General features: G+C 39.4%; 1 protein-coding gene across 4 annotated transcripts in view; it reads left to right on the plus strand.

Moving 5' to 3' along the window:
* The first annotated feature begins 7,033 nt into the window (after positions 1–7,033).
* The window catches only part of Casp12 (caspase 12), a 31,762-nt gene continuing 23,567 nt past the window's right edge, over positions 7,034–15,228 (plus strand). For 3 of the 4 annotated variants that reach the window (XR_015626334.1, XR_015626335.1, XM_087560247.1), the window contains exons 1-3: positions 7,057–7,102; positions 8,071–8,322; positions 10,829–10,891. Coding sequence is in view for 2 of the 4 variants with exons in the window: in XM_087560247.1 (XP_087416373.1) it covers positions 7,096–7,102; positions 8,071–8,322; positions 10,829–10,891 (322 nt within the window). In the remaining 2 variants the exon portion in view is untranslated. 4 annotated transcript variants of the gene reach the window in all.

The raw sequence follows: 15,228 nt of genomic DNA on the forward strand, positions 1-15,228 counted from the left end.
TGTAGTTTCAACTTTAGGGCTCACATGATGTCCACGATATGTGAAAAGAAAAGCAGGGAAGTTACCTCTGGAAGGCGGATGAAAGAAAGCTGTGATTGTAATCGTCAGCTTTTATTACCCAACTTGACAGAATCAAGAGTATCTTGGAGACAAGCCTCTGACCATGCCAGCGATACATTATGTTGAGTAAGTCAAGTGATGCAGAGATGCCTAGCCTAATAGTAGGAAGGATCATATCCTAAGACTGAGACCTGGAAAGCAAGCTGTACATGAGAACTTATCACTTTCTTCTTGGTTATGAGCATAAAACCCTAAGTTCCTGGAAAATTAATGTCCATCATGATAGACTGTACCCTCAAAACTCTGAAGCATGGTAAACCAACTCTTCCTTCAATTGCTTTTGTCATAACATTTTAAAAATAAGATTGCAAGTAGATAAGATATAAATGATTAGATGATATGCCTTGCACACATTTAGATATTATTAAAACATATATCAGAAAGACTGTTGAGGTGACTCAGTGAGTCAACATACTTACTGAGGCAGGTGAAGAATTCAGTCTGGTCCTTGGGTCCTGCATAGTAAAAGGAGGAAAATAAAAATGACTCATTTCACAAGTTGTCTTCTTGTCTCTATACAGGAGTATGTAAACACACACACACACACAGACACACACACACACACACACAGAGACACAGAGAGAGAGAGAGACAGAGAGACACAGAGACACAGAGAGAAACAGAGAGAGAAATAAAAGTTCTAAAAATCTTAATAACATGTATTAGCAATGAAGTGTTGTAATCAGAATCCTGCTGCACTATTGGCTGTGGTGAGTTGTTTTATAGCCAGATAGCCAGCATGACACACAATATGGTGTTTACGCATTTCAGGGACCAATCTGTGTATTTAAACAAAATGATTAAAAACAAAATTTCAAAGAAATATTTTAGTAGTTTTATTCATGACAGTAACATCCACAATATTAAAACATGGCAATAAATCAAAAGCAAATGGATAAACCGAATGAAATGGCATTCTACTCAGTCTGCAATGTGAATGTTATTCACGTTTAAAACAAAGAGTATTCTGCATACCGCAACATCAGTGGCTACTGTGGACATAATACTGTGCAATGAGAAAGAAAGAGTATGGAATTGCTCTGAAAACTTAGACTAATCTGACTCTTAAAGAGACAGAGAGAAAAGCAGCAATAGCAGACACTACAAAAGGAGGAAAGGAGTACTGTTTAGTTTTCGGTTGGTTTTTTTTTTCCTTTTAACTTGCATTATGAGAAGGGAAGCTTGACAGTGGTCTTTAAAGAATAAAGCGATTCCTTTGCTTTGGGGTTCTGGTAAAAAGAGGGATGAAGCATCATCTTGGCACAACTTGTCTATATCACAACATGGAAGAAACACTAGAAGGGAAACATCTGAACATACAATGGATCAAGCACATTATCCACAGAGACCAATATCAGCAGCTCCTAAGGGTGCCAGCCCAGTGACAGAATTTATAACTGTCAACTTTATTTTCTAATAATTTGTCTTTATAAAACCCAGCATTATGTAAAAATCATCCCAGCACATAAATACTGACATGCTCAGACCATAGCAGATGATAAATGTTTAATTGGTATAGTGCTTTAGTTTTATGAATGAAAAAAAACAAGCAAAAAATTAAAATAAAATCTAAGAATGAATGCCAAAGGGAACAAGGTAGTCTCATGAACAGTTGTGAACTACACTGTAGTCTAAAAGTTGTTCAAGATGGTAAGCATATTATTTACACTTCTCCACAATTAAAACATGAATACCAAAAATGAAGTATGATAACAGGGAAGATGAAGAATGGATCTCAATTTATGTACACAGAAGAAAGTGAAGTCACTTGTTAATATTGTAAAATAAAAAGGAGGGTTAAGTGTATTTTCAGGTGAGTATGCTGGTACAGCCTACAACCTTAGCACTCATGAGGCCAAAGCCAGAAGATCAGGACTTTGAAATCAGCCTGGGGCTATAAATTTTTCCTCAAAAAATAATTAATTTTAATTTGGTGAAATAAAAGGCATTAAAAGCCATGGTATCAACACCGAGAAAGAGATCAGTCTAGCTATAGTTTGCTTTTATATGAACTAGGCAATGACAGGAAATATATTAATTAACATACTGAAGTACCTGAAAAAGGTACAGATGTACAGTAAAAAAGTGAGTGAGACATGCACGTGGAGCTGGCCCTGTGACACAGATCTCTGTACCCAAATCCCATGGGGAGAGAGCTGGATTCTCAGAAGAGTGGACAATCCTGAGACCACAGGTGAGACCACCACTTCTGCCCATATCCCTGGCCCAAGAGGAACCTGCCTTGAGCCCTCTAGACACAGGAAAGGAATAGCACTCTGGAACAGGATCCTTTTAGTTGCTGCCTATGCCTTGAACTGAACCTGTGCTACAGTTCTCTGTACCAAGATCCCACTGGGAGAAAGCCAGTCTCCAAGAAGGCTGGCAAACCTGAAAGCACAAGTAAGACCATCACTTCTGCTCTGAGGCACCCGCCCAGAACACTCAGAACTCAGGAACCAAGAAACAGTCAGGGATAGGATCATTTTGGATTCACAGTGTGCTCAGAGCTGATCCTGTGCCACAGCTCTCTGTATCCAGATCCCGGAGAAATGGAGAAAGCCATTCTCCAGGAGTGTTGACACACAGGCTTACAGGAGGGTCAAACTATTGTCAGAGACAGCAAGCCAGCTAACACCAGAAATATGCAGATGTCAAGAGGCAAAGGCAAGAACCTAAGCAACACAAAGAAAGGCCACTTGGCATCATCAAAATTCAGTTCCCACCAACACAGCAAGCCCTGGATTGCCCAACACACTGGAAAAGCAAGATTTTGATTTAAAAATCACAACTCATGTTGACATTAGAGGACTTTAAAGAGGACATAAATAACTCCATTAAAGAAATACAGCACAGCACAGGTAAACAAGTAGAATCCCTTAAAGAGGAAACACAAAAACCCCTAAAGAATTACAGGAAAACACAACCAAACAGATGAAGGAATTGAACAAACTGATCCAGGATCTAAAAGCAGAAATAGAAACAATAAAGAAATCACAAAGAAAGACAACCCTGGAGATAGAAAACCTTGGAAAGATAACAGGGGACATTGGCACAAGCATTACCAACAGAATACAAGACAAAATCTCAGGGGCAGTAGATACCATAGAAAACATTGATGCAATGGTCAAAGAAAATGCAAAACACAAAAAAGCTCCTAATACAAAACATCCAGGAAATCCAAGACATAATGAGAAGATCAAACCTAAGGATAATAGGTATAGAAGAAAACAAAAATTCCTAACTGAAAGGGCCAGTAAATATCTTTAACAAAATTATAGAAGAAAATTTCCCTAAACTAAATAAAGTAAGCTTCATTTCAGGGATGCAGGACTGGTTCAATGTATGGGCATCCATCAACATAATCCATTACATAAATAAATTCAAAGGAAAACGATCACATGTTCATCTCATTAGATGCTGCAAAAGCATTTCAAAAAATTCAACACTGCTTCATGTTAAAAGTTTTGGAAAGGTCAGGAATTCAAGGTCAATACCTAAACATAGTAAAAGCAATATATAGCAAACCAGTAGCCAACATCAAACTAAATGGAGAGAAACTTGAAGCAATCCCACTAAAATCAGGGGCTGGACAAGGCTGCCCACACTCTCCTTACCTATTTGATATACTACTAGCAGTCCTAGCCAGAGCAATCAGACAACAAAAGGAATACAAATTGGAAAAGAAGAAGTTAAGATATAGCTATTTGCAGATGGTAAGATAGTATACTTAAATGACACCAAAAAATGCCACCAGAGAACTCCTAAACCTGATAAACAACTTCAGCAAAGTAGCTGGATATAAAATTAAACAAATCAGTATCCTTCCTCTACTGAAAGGATAAAGAGCAAGAGAAAGAAATTAGGGAAATGACACCCTTCACAGTAATCATAAATAATATAAAATACCTTGGTGTGACTCTAACCAAGGCAGAGAAAGATGTGTATGACAAGAACTTCAAGTCTCTGAACAAAGAAATTGAAGATCTCAGAAGTTTGAAAGATTTCCCATGCTCCTGAATTGGCAGGATTAATATTGAAAAATGACCATCTTGCCAAAAGCAATCTACAGATTCTGAAAGACCCCTGAAGTGGGGAGACCCTCACTCAAGTCTCAGGAGGACACGATCCCCCAAGAACTCATGAGAGACCGATCTTGATGCAATCAACAAGAGGTTTATTGAGAGGGACGACAGAAACCAGTGCACTGGGGTCAAGACTCGTATCCCACACAGGGGTCGAGGAGTTTGACCTCAAATGGTTGGAAGAAGGGGTATTTAAAGGAAAAACCATACTGAATCACAAGGAAGAACCGCCTGTTTCTCATGATTGTTACCGAATCACAAGGAAAAAAACTCCTGTTTCTCATGATTGTTTTTTTAAGATTTTTATCTAACTTTATGGTTAACCAGTTCCTGCTACCATAGTCAACTGCTATTATGGTCAGCTGCTATTATGGTTAGCTAGTTCCTGGAACAAAGTGGCTGAACCAGCTGGTGCAATTACTCTTTCTGTGATCAGCTAGTTTCCGGAACAGGCAGTTCCAGGGCCTGCTTTTGGCTTCAACTTTTGTCTAGGGGGCAATTTTAAACTTTTTCCTTTCAAATCAATGTAATTCCCATTAAAATTCCAACTCAATTTTTCATGGAGTTTGAATGAGCAATTTGCAAATTCATTTGGAATAAAAAAAAACACAGGATAGCTAAAACTATGAGAGGTGTATGTTCGCGGTCAATCATTGAACTGAGAATTGGGTCCCCATTGCAGAGTTAGACAAAGGATTGAAGGAGCTGAAAGGGTTTGCAATACCGTAAGAACAACAATACCAACCAACCAGAGCTCCCAGGGACTAAACCACCATCCAAGGTGTACACATGTACTGACCCATGACTCCAACTGCCTATGTAGCAGAGGATGACCTGCTTGGGCATCAATGGGAGGAGAATTTCTTGGTCCTGCCAAGGCTGGACCCTCCATTACAGGGGAATGTTAGGGTAGAGAGGTGGGAAGGGTTGGGTGGATGGGTGAGGGAACACCTTCATAGAAGAAGGGGGAGGGAGGAGGGGATAGGAAGTTTATGGACGGGAAACTAGGGAAGGGGCTAACACTTGAAAGGTAAATTTAAAAAATATCCATAAAAAACAAGTATATAAGAGTGAGAAATGTTGGAGGGCCTGATTTTCAGTGTAAACTTTCCTCCACTGTGCTTATTCATTGAATTATGTAGTGTGTTAATATGACAAATATTTTAAAATTATATTCTACACACTTGATAGTTCACAACCTATTAAACTATGTATTTTCACTATGTTGCTTTCAAGAAAAGAAGAAAGAAGTTTGACACTGACATTGTGTTAGCCTTTTGATTGGATTAAGAGAGTCTTATGTTGCCATTGAGGCAAGAATGGTTCTGAGGGAGTTTCTGGACAGGACAGACTACAGATTGGTGGGGAGCAGGAAGCTACCCTGGATTTGCTTCCCCTAGTACTGAGGTCTAGAAGAGGTTATGAAACAGAAAATGGAGAATTACAAGTGAGTGCATTGTGCTCCCTGTTCTGTCAAGAAATGAGGATGTTTTCTTCAGGTTGCAGTCAACAAGTTTTCTACATGGACTTTCAGATTTCCAAGTTGGAAAAGTCCACAAGACTTTGTGAAGGCAGGCCTGGAAATTCACCTATTCTTTGAAGATGAGGTGTTAGTCAGACCAATTAGCTCCTGAGGGCAGTAAGGCAAAAAAGGCTACTAGAAGAAGGCAAATGGATGAAACCAACAACATTAGAATTGTATTAAGTATTGTATGAGGAATAGGAACAATTCTGAAAGAAATGACTAATATGCAGCATCCTGAACCATGAAATTAAAGTAACAAATGCAGCATTCATTTCCATTTTATAAGCATTTCCCTTATTTAACTTTTTCTGCCATTATTTATCCATATATTTTCAAAAGTTAGAGGAAAAGACTGTCCTGTGCATTTAACATACTGCAGTGCGCACTGGTGTCTCCCAGTAAGTAATATCTGAAATTGACAAACAAACCTGCTGATTTGGGAAAATGAAAACAAAATAACTTACTTTGAGTTTCTATTGGCGGTACCAGCATCAAGGTATGGCATCTCAGTCAGCATCTCTTTCAGCTGAAGGCCTGTGAATTGACACATTCTGGGTTCACCAAGTACCACTGTTAGCAATATTTTGTCTAAACTCTGCCCCAGTGACCTGGCAAAAGGTATGCCTGACCCACTATAAAAGGGTCTGCTTTCCTCCTCCTCACTTTCTCACTCTTGCCTTTTTGAGCCCTCTCTGTCCTTTTGCCTCTTCCCTCCTATCTTCCCATTTCCTTCCTTTCTTTCTTTCCATGTGCTCATAGCCAGCCTCTCTCTCTCCCTCCCTCTCTCTCTCTCTCTCTCTCTCTCTCTCTCTCTCTCTCTCTCTCTCTCTCCCTCTCTCTTCTACCCTCCTAACTCCCCCCTCCCATGCCCTGAATAAACTGTATCCTATACTATACCACTGTTTGGCTGGTCCCTCAAGGGAAAGAAATGGCTCAGCATGGGCCTTCAGAGGCATCCCCTTCCCACAGCTTGCCACACATCCACCAAACATATTCTTTCTCTCCTTTATCCTTTAATAAATACAACAGGCAACGTTTGCTGGTTTCTTACCTTTGTAAAGGCCCATAGAGGTGCTAAGAAAACAACTCAGAGTGCATTTTGAAATTGTGTTAAAGATTGACTGAATTGAGAATGAATTGTCTGTGAGTATACATTTTCAGTCACAAAAAATTAGGAAGTCATAGAGAAACTCTGCCTATCAAAGCAGAGCCCTGTGTTTACTTTCTGGGCAATGAGCAGGAGAATTTCGTCAGCAGGAGTTTCGAGTGACACAACACCATCGGTATGTTTCTGGGAAGGAAAGGCAGACTGTTTCTCAGATTGCTTTCAGTTTCATTGCTTTTTATGTCCAAGAATCCTGCACTGCCATGGCTGGTAAGTGGGTCCTTTCTTTGTTTATAGTTGTTATGAGGGAGCTACATATTGATTTCTGAGAGCAGATATATCAACATGGAAGGGCTTCATCACAGCAGAGCTGTTAGTAAGTGGGAGCAGGAAGCTATGGCGTAGCACATGTTGAAGCAGATGACATACAGACACTCAAAGCCATTTACGATCAGCATTTCCAACTGTGGGAAAGACAGGAAAATGGATGTCTCTAGACCCAAGCTTTTAATGTTTTCCTGTAGTGTAATTTAAGGTTTGCTTTTTGACTCACTGACTAGAAGTTGTCTCCCGCCACTCTGTGGGTGTTCTGTTGTGAGGATGAGAAACTTTACTATGGAACTCTGCACTCCATCTTTTTCTCAGTATCTGAACTACTTTCAGCAGCAAGCAAGCCAGCTAGTTTGATTTCTTCACTTCTACACAGAGCCCTCCAGGAGCACTGGAAATATAAACAAAATGAGGGACAATATAGCTGTAATGTGTTCACATTTTACTATGCTATATATGGAATACAATGTCATTTTAAGTTATTTACAAAACGAGCAAAATTAGAAGGATCATGAGTGATCTCCAGGAAAGTCAGACATCACATATCTATGATTGAATCACCTGATGAAATGATTTCTCTTCTCTTTAAATCAGTTTCCTCCTATACAAATTTGGAATGTGTTAAACAATATAAATGCTCTCATGGATTTATAGACAAATTGTCACTCAACTGTCACCTGATTAAATATATTATATTCTCAAAAATGAAAGAAAGACTTTAAAAAAAAGAAAAGAAAAACCCATGGGTCCCATCTTAATGCAAGAAGTATAATTTCCAAGAAAGCCTTTCAAGGGAGTCCTGTTTATTTAGTTATGTGGGAGATTCTAGTCTATTTGAATTTGAAAGCTAGTAGTATAGAAACAGCTATCTAAATAACTTTCCATGTCTAAATGCTATTATTTTACAGCCAAGAGAACACATGAAAGGGATCCAATCTACAAGATCAAAGGTTTGGCCAAGGACATGCTGGATGGAGTTTTTGATGACCTGATGGACAAAAATGTTTTAAATGGCGATGAGTTACTCAAAATCGGAGAAGGAGCGAGCTTAATCCTGAGCAAAGCTGAGAACCTGGTTGAAAGTTTCTTTGAGAAAACAGAAATGGCAGGAAAAATATTTGCAGGTCACATTGCCAATTCCGACAAACAGCTGAGTTTACGTGAGTAGTTCTGGCCAAAACACCATCAATTCCTTCTTTTCCACTGCCTACAAGGCTTCTATGTTTACTTCTCTTGCTCTTAAGGAAATCTAACCTCTCCATATCCTGTAGGCTGTTGCTTATCTATTTGTTTAACAGATGAAAAAGGCCCAGATTCACCCAAAGTACATATTATTCCTGAATATTTTATTTTTCCCTTAACAATTGCACCATTGATTACTCCAGGAAATTTACACATTCATTAGATTATTGTATTTCCCTGTCCTAAAACACGGTCATGAGAATACATATTATGAATACATATTAATAACGTAATAAATGACTGTGACTGATGGCAGGTACTCAGCAAATATTCAGTCATATTGATGAAGAAAGAGCAGGGATTTTTAAAAAAAAATTTATTTTCTTTTTTATTGGCTATTTTATTTGTTTACATTTCAAATGTTGTCCTCCTTCCAGATTTCCCTCTCTGCAAGCCCCCTATCCTACCACCCCTTGCCTGCCTCTATGAGGGTGCTCTCTCACCTCACCATCCCAGGATCCCCCTATACTGGGTCATCAAGCATCTACAGGACCAAGGGCCTCCCCTCCGATTGATAACAGATAATGCACTTCTCTGCTACATCTGCGGTGGGAACCATGGGGTCTCTCCATATGTAATCTTGGTGGTTTAATCCCTGGAAACTCTGGGAGGCCCAGTTAGTTGATGTTCTTCCTGTGGAGTTTCAATCCCCTTCAACACCTTCAGCTCCTGCTCCTATTCTCTTGGGGTGTCCATGCTCAGCCTTACAACAGGCTGTGAGCCCCTGTATCTCTATTGATCAGGCTCTGGCAGGGCCTCTTGGGGAACAGCTATGCCAGACTTCAGTCACTCAGAGCTTCTTGGCATCAGCAATAGTGTCTATATTTGGCATCTGCAGATGGGATGGATCCCTGGATGGGGTAGTCTCTGCATGACATTTCCTTAATTTCTGCTTCATTCTTAGTCCCTGTGTTTTTTTGAGACAGGGGCTAGACAATTCTGGGTTAAAATTTTTGAGATTTGTTGGTGGCCCCATCCCTCAACCAGGGCCTGTGCCTATCCACTAGACATTGTCTCTACAGGTTCTACCACTCCTATGTTGGGTATTTTTGTTTCCCATTGGGTCCTTGGAACCTCTTGCTTCCCTGGCATCTGGGACTTTCTAGTGGCTATCCTGAGTTCTTCATCCATCACTGCTACATACCTCCATTCAATTTCCTGATCCTCTGTACTTCTCCCCTGTCTCTTCCCACACCTGATCCTGATCCTGTCTCCCCTTTAATTGTGATCTAAGTTTCTGGTCACATCCTGGAGATTTTAGGTTCAAATAAACAAAAAATCTCCAAATTTCAAGTGTAGTGGATTATTAATTTATCTCTAAAAACAAGAAGTATTGTTAGATTTTGAGTATGGAGCTGTCGCATTCAGGCCCCAGGTTTTGTATTTTGGTAGGGCAGCATGAATCACTGAAGGTCCACGATCATATCCTAGCAGTTGATACAGAAAATGTATACGTTAATTGTTAACATTTTCATCGTGTATTTGATGCTGTATAAAAACAACTTTAATACAGTCAAGTATATCTATGTTCTCAGAAAAATTATTATTACAAAGAAACTCTGGTAAAGGCTTTGTCTACATCTTTATATAAAAATCAAAGAAAAGTTTTTGTTTTATAGAATCTGTGCCTCCATTTTTTATTTGGAAAAGGCTAGGATGGTTATAAACAAAACTGAAGCTTGGAAAACATTGGAATACCCATGTTTGAAAGAGCAACTTGGGCATTTATTTATCAGTGCTTTGAGAGGGTTTTCATGCATATATGGCCTAGAAATGTTGTTGTATCTGCCCCCAAAATCTGCTGTTCAGCCCGTTCAGAGCCTGCCCCACATGTGGCCCAAACATATACAGCCACCAAAATAGATAAGATGGATGAAGTGCAAGCTGACAGGAACCAGATGTAGATCTCTCTTGAGAGACGCAGCCAGAATATGGCAAATACATAGGTGATGCCAGCAGGAAACCACTGAACTGAGAACGGGACCCTCGTTGAAGGAATCAGAGAAAGGACTGGAAGAGCTTGAAAGGTCTCAAGACCCCATATGAATAACAATGCCAACCAATCAGAGCTTCCAGAGACTAAGCCACTAACTACCCAAAGACTATACATGGACTGACCCTGGACTCTGACCTCATAGGTAGCAGTGAATAGCCTAGTAAGGGCACCAGTGGAAGGGGAAGCCCTTGGTCCTGCCAAGACTGATCCCCCAATGAACGTGATTGTTGCGGGGATGGTGGTAATGGGAGGAAGATGGGGAGGGGAACACTCATATAGAAGAGGAGGAGAAGGGGTTAGGGGGATGCTTGCCTGGAAACCGGGAAAGGTAATAACAACTGAAAGGTAAATAAGAAATACCCAATTTAATAAATATGGAGAAAAGAAAAAGAAAAAAAAGAAAAAATCTGCTGTTCATATTGTTTCAGAATTTCCTTCTGATGATGAAGAGGATGAACTTCAGAAAATGTTTACACCATCTTCTGCATCAGGTAATTACCTCTATGTGACAGACTGCAACAGAAACCATTTGATCTCTAGGTTTTTGTTGGATATTTTTATATTTGCATTTCAAATGTTATTCCCTTTCTCAGTTTCCATTCATAAACACCCTATTCCATCCCCTGCCAGCCTGCTTCTATGAAGGTATTCACTCACCCACCCACCTACCCGTTCACGCCACCCTGCCCTGACATTCCCCTACACTAGGGCATAGAGCCTTGGCAGGTCTAATAGCTTCTCCTCCCATTGATGCCGAGCAGAGGCATCTTCTGGTACATATGCACCTGGAGCCATGGGTCTGTGCATGTGTACAATTTGGATGGTGGTTTAGTCCCTGGGAGCTCTAGTTTTTTTGGTATTGTTGTACTTATGGGTTAGAAACCCATTAATCTCCTTCAATCCTTTCTCTAAGTTCTCCATTGGAGACCCCATTCTCAGTTCAATGGTTGGTTGCAAGCAGGTTGGCTGCAAGCATCTTCCTCTGTATTTGTCAGGCTCTGGCAGAGTCTCTCAGGAGACAGCTATATCAGGCATCTGTCAGCATGCACTTCTTGGCATCAACAATATTGTCTGAGTTTGGGAGTTATGTATGAGCTGGATCCTCAGGTGTGATAGTCTAAAAATGGCTGCTCCTTCATGCTCTGCTCCAAACTTTGTCTACATATCTCCTCCTAGGAATATTTTTGTTACCCCTTCTAAGAAGGACTAAAGCATTTGCAATTTGGTCATTCTTCTTCCTGAGCTTCATGTGGTCTATGGATTGTTTCTTGGTAATTGAGATTTTGGGCCAATAACCACTTATCAATGAGTGCATACAATATGTGTCTTTTTGCAATTGGGTTGCCTACTCAAGATTTTCTAGTTCCATCCAATTCGCTATGAATTTCTGAAGTAACTGTTGTTAATAGCTGAAAAGTATTCCTTTGTGTAAATGTATCACATTTTCTGTATCCATTTGTCTGTGGAAGGGCATCTGGATTCATTCCAACTTCTGACTATTATAAACAAGGCTGCTATGAACATAGTGGAGCATGTATCCTTGTTATATGTTGGAGCATCATTTGGTTATATGCCCAGGAGTGGCATAGCTGGGCCTTCAAGTAGTACTATGTCCAATTTTCTTTTTTTCCCATCTTTATTAAATTGGGTATTTCTTATTTATATTTCTAAGGAACCTCCAGACTGATGTCCAGAGTGGTTGTACCAGCTTGCAATCCCACCAAAATGGAGGAGTGCTCCTCCACCTCCACATACCCACCAGCATCTGTTCTCAGCTGAGTTTTGAACTTAGCCATTCTGACTGTTGTGAGGTGGAATCTCAGGGTTGTTTTGATTTGCATTTCCCTGATGACTAAGGATGTGAAACATTTCTGTAGGTGCTTCTCAGCCATACAATATTCGTCAGTGGAGATTTTTTTTTGTTTACCTCTGTTCCCCATTTTAATGGGTTATTTGATTCTCTGAATTCTATCTTCATGAGTTCTTTGTATATATTGAATATTAGCCCTCTATCAATTGTAGGATTGGTAAAAATAGGGGTTGGGGATTTAGCTCAGTGGTAGAGCACTTGCCTAGCAACCACAAGGCCCTGGGTTCAGTCCCCAGCTCCGAATTAAAAAAAAAAAAAGAGGATTGGTAACAATATGTTTACAAGCTGTTGGATGCCATTTTGTCCTAATGACAGTATCCTTTGCCTTACAGGAGTTTAGCAAATTTATGAAATCACATTTCTTGAATCTTGATCAATGAGCGTAAGCCATTGGTGTTCTGTTCAGGAAATTTTCCCCAGTGCCCATGGGTTTGAGGATGTTGCCCAGTTTTTCTTCTATTAGTTTTTGTGTATTTGGTTTTATGTGGAGGTTCTAGATTCACTTAGACTTGAGCTTTTACAGGGCAATAAGAATGGATTGTTCTGCATTCCCTACATGATGATCTGCAATTGAACCAGCACCATATGTTGAAAATACTCTTTACTCCACTGGGTGGTTTTAGCTTCTTTGTCAGAGATCAAGTGAGCATAGGTGTGTGGGGTTATTCTGGGTCTTCAATTATATTCCATTGACATACATGCCTCTTTCTGTATGAATACCATATAGCTTTTATTACAGTTGCTCTGTAATGCAGCTTGAGGTCAGGGATGGTGATTGACTGATAATTTCTTTTCTTGTTGAGAATAGGTTTTGCTATCCTGGGTTTTTTGATATTCCAAATGAAGTTGCTAATTGCTTTTTCGAACTTTATGGAGAATTTAGTGGGAATTTTAATGGGGATTGCATTGAATCTGTAGATTGCTTTTGCCAGGAAGGTCATTTTACAATTTTAATCCTGCCAATCAATGAGCATGGGAGATCTTCTTCAATGTCTTTCTCCAGAGGCTTGAAGTTCTTGTCATACAGATCTTTCACTGACTTCGTTATAGTCACACCAAGGTATTTTATATTATTTGTGATTATTGTGAAGGGTGACTTTTCCCTAATTTCTTTCTCAGCCTGTTTATCATTTGAGTAGAGGAAGGCTACTCATTGGTTTGAGTACAATCTATATCCAACCATGTTGCAGAAGTTGTTTATCATGTTTAGGAGTTCTCTGGTGGAATTTTTTGGGGTCATTTAATTGAACTATTATATCATCTGCAAAATAGTGATATTTTGAATACTTCCTTTCCAATTTGTATTCCTTTGACCTACTTTTGTTGTCTGATTGCTTTGGCTAGGGCTGCAAGTACTATATTGAATAGGTAGGGAGAGAGTGGGCAGCCTTGTCTAGTCCCTGATTTTAGTGGGATTGCTTCAAGCTTCTCTCCATTTAGTTTTATGTTGGCTACTGGTTTGCTATATATTGCTTTTACTATGTTTAGGTATAGGCCTTGAATTCCTGATCTTTCCAAAGCTTTTAACATGAAAGGGTGTTGAATTTTGTGAAATGCTTTCTCAGCATCTAATGAGATGATGATGTGTTTTTTTTCCCTTTCAGTTTGTTTATAAAGTGGATTACATTGGTGTGTTTCCATATATTAAACCATCCCTGCGTGCCTACAATGAAGTCTACTTAATCATGATGGATGATCCTTTTGAGGCGTTCTTTGATTCAGATTGTGAGAATTTTATTGACTATTTTTGCTTCAATATTCATAAGGGAAATTGGTCTGAAATGCTCTTTGTTGGGTTTTTCTGTGGTCTAGGTATAAGCATAATTGTGACTTCACAGAAGGAATTGGGTAATGTTCCTTCTGTTTCTATTTTGTGGAGTAGTTTGGAGAGTATTGGTATTAAGTGTTCTACGAAGGTCTGATAGAATTCTGTACTAAACTCATCTCCTCCTGGGCTTTTAGTTGTTCTTGTTTCGGTCAACTTTAAATGACTGTTTCTATTTCTTTAGGAGTTATGGTACTGGTTTAATGGTTTATCTCTTCCTAATTTAACTTTGGTAACTGGTGCAGGTCAGGAAAATTGTCCATTTAATCCGGATTTTCCAGTTTTATTGAATATAGTCTTTTGTAGTAGGAATTCCTGATTTTTTTTTTAATTTCCTCAGATTCTGTTGTCATGTCTCTCTTTTCATGTCTGATTTTGTTAATTTAGATATTCTCTTTGTGCCCTCTAGTTAGTTTGGCTAAGGGTTTATCTATCTTGTTGATTTTTCTCACAGGATCAGATCCTGGTTTTGTCAATTCTCTCTATAGTTCTTTTTGTTTCTACTTAGTTGACTTCAGCCCTGAGATTGATTAATTCTTGCTGGCTACTCCTCTGGGTGTATTTGCCTTTTTTGTTCTAGAGCTTTTAGGCTCTCTCCAGTTTCATGTTGGAGGCATTCAGCTGCTGACACATGCTCTTTCCTGTTTCTTTCTGCAGGCACTCAGCGCTATGAGATTTCCTCTTAACACTGCTTTCATTGTGTCTCATCAGTTTGGGTATGGTGTGCCTTCATTTTCATTAAATTCTAAAAAGTCTTTAATTTCTTTCTTTATTTCTTCTCTGACCAAGATGTCATTGTGATGAGCATTGTGCAGCTTCCTGGTCCATGGCAATCTGATAGGATGCATGGGATTATTTCAATCTTCTTGTATCTGCTGAGGCCTGTTTTGTGACTAGTTTTTTTTTCTTTTCTTTTCTTTTTTTTTCTTTCTTTTTTTTTTTCGGAGCTGGGGATTGAACCTAAGGCCTTGCGCTTGCTAGGCAAGTGCTCTACCACTGAGCTAAATCCCCAACCCTTTGTGACTAGTTTTACGGTCAGTTTTTGAGAAGGTAGCATGAGGTGCTGAGAAGTAGATATATTGTTTTGTTTTAAGATGAAATGTTCTATAGATATCTGTTAAATCCATTTGTTC

Source organism: Rattus norvegicus, chromosome 8 (genome assembly GCF_021556685.1).
Source record: "Rattus norvegicus strain SHRSP/BbbUtx chromosome 8, alternate assembly SHRSP_T2T, whole genome shotgun sequence".
NCBI lineage: Eukaryota > Metazoa > Chordata > Mammalia > Rodentia > Muridae > Rattus > Rattus norvegicus.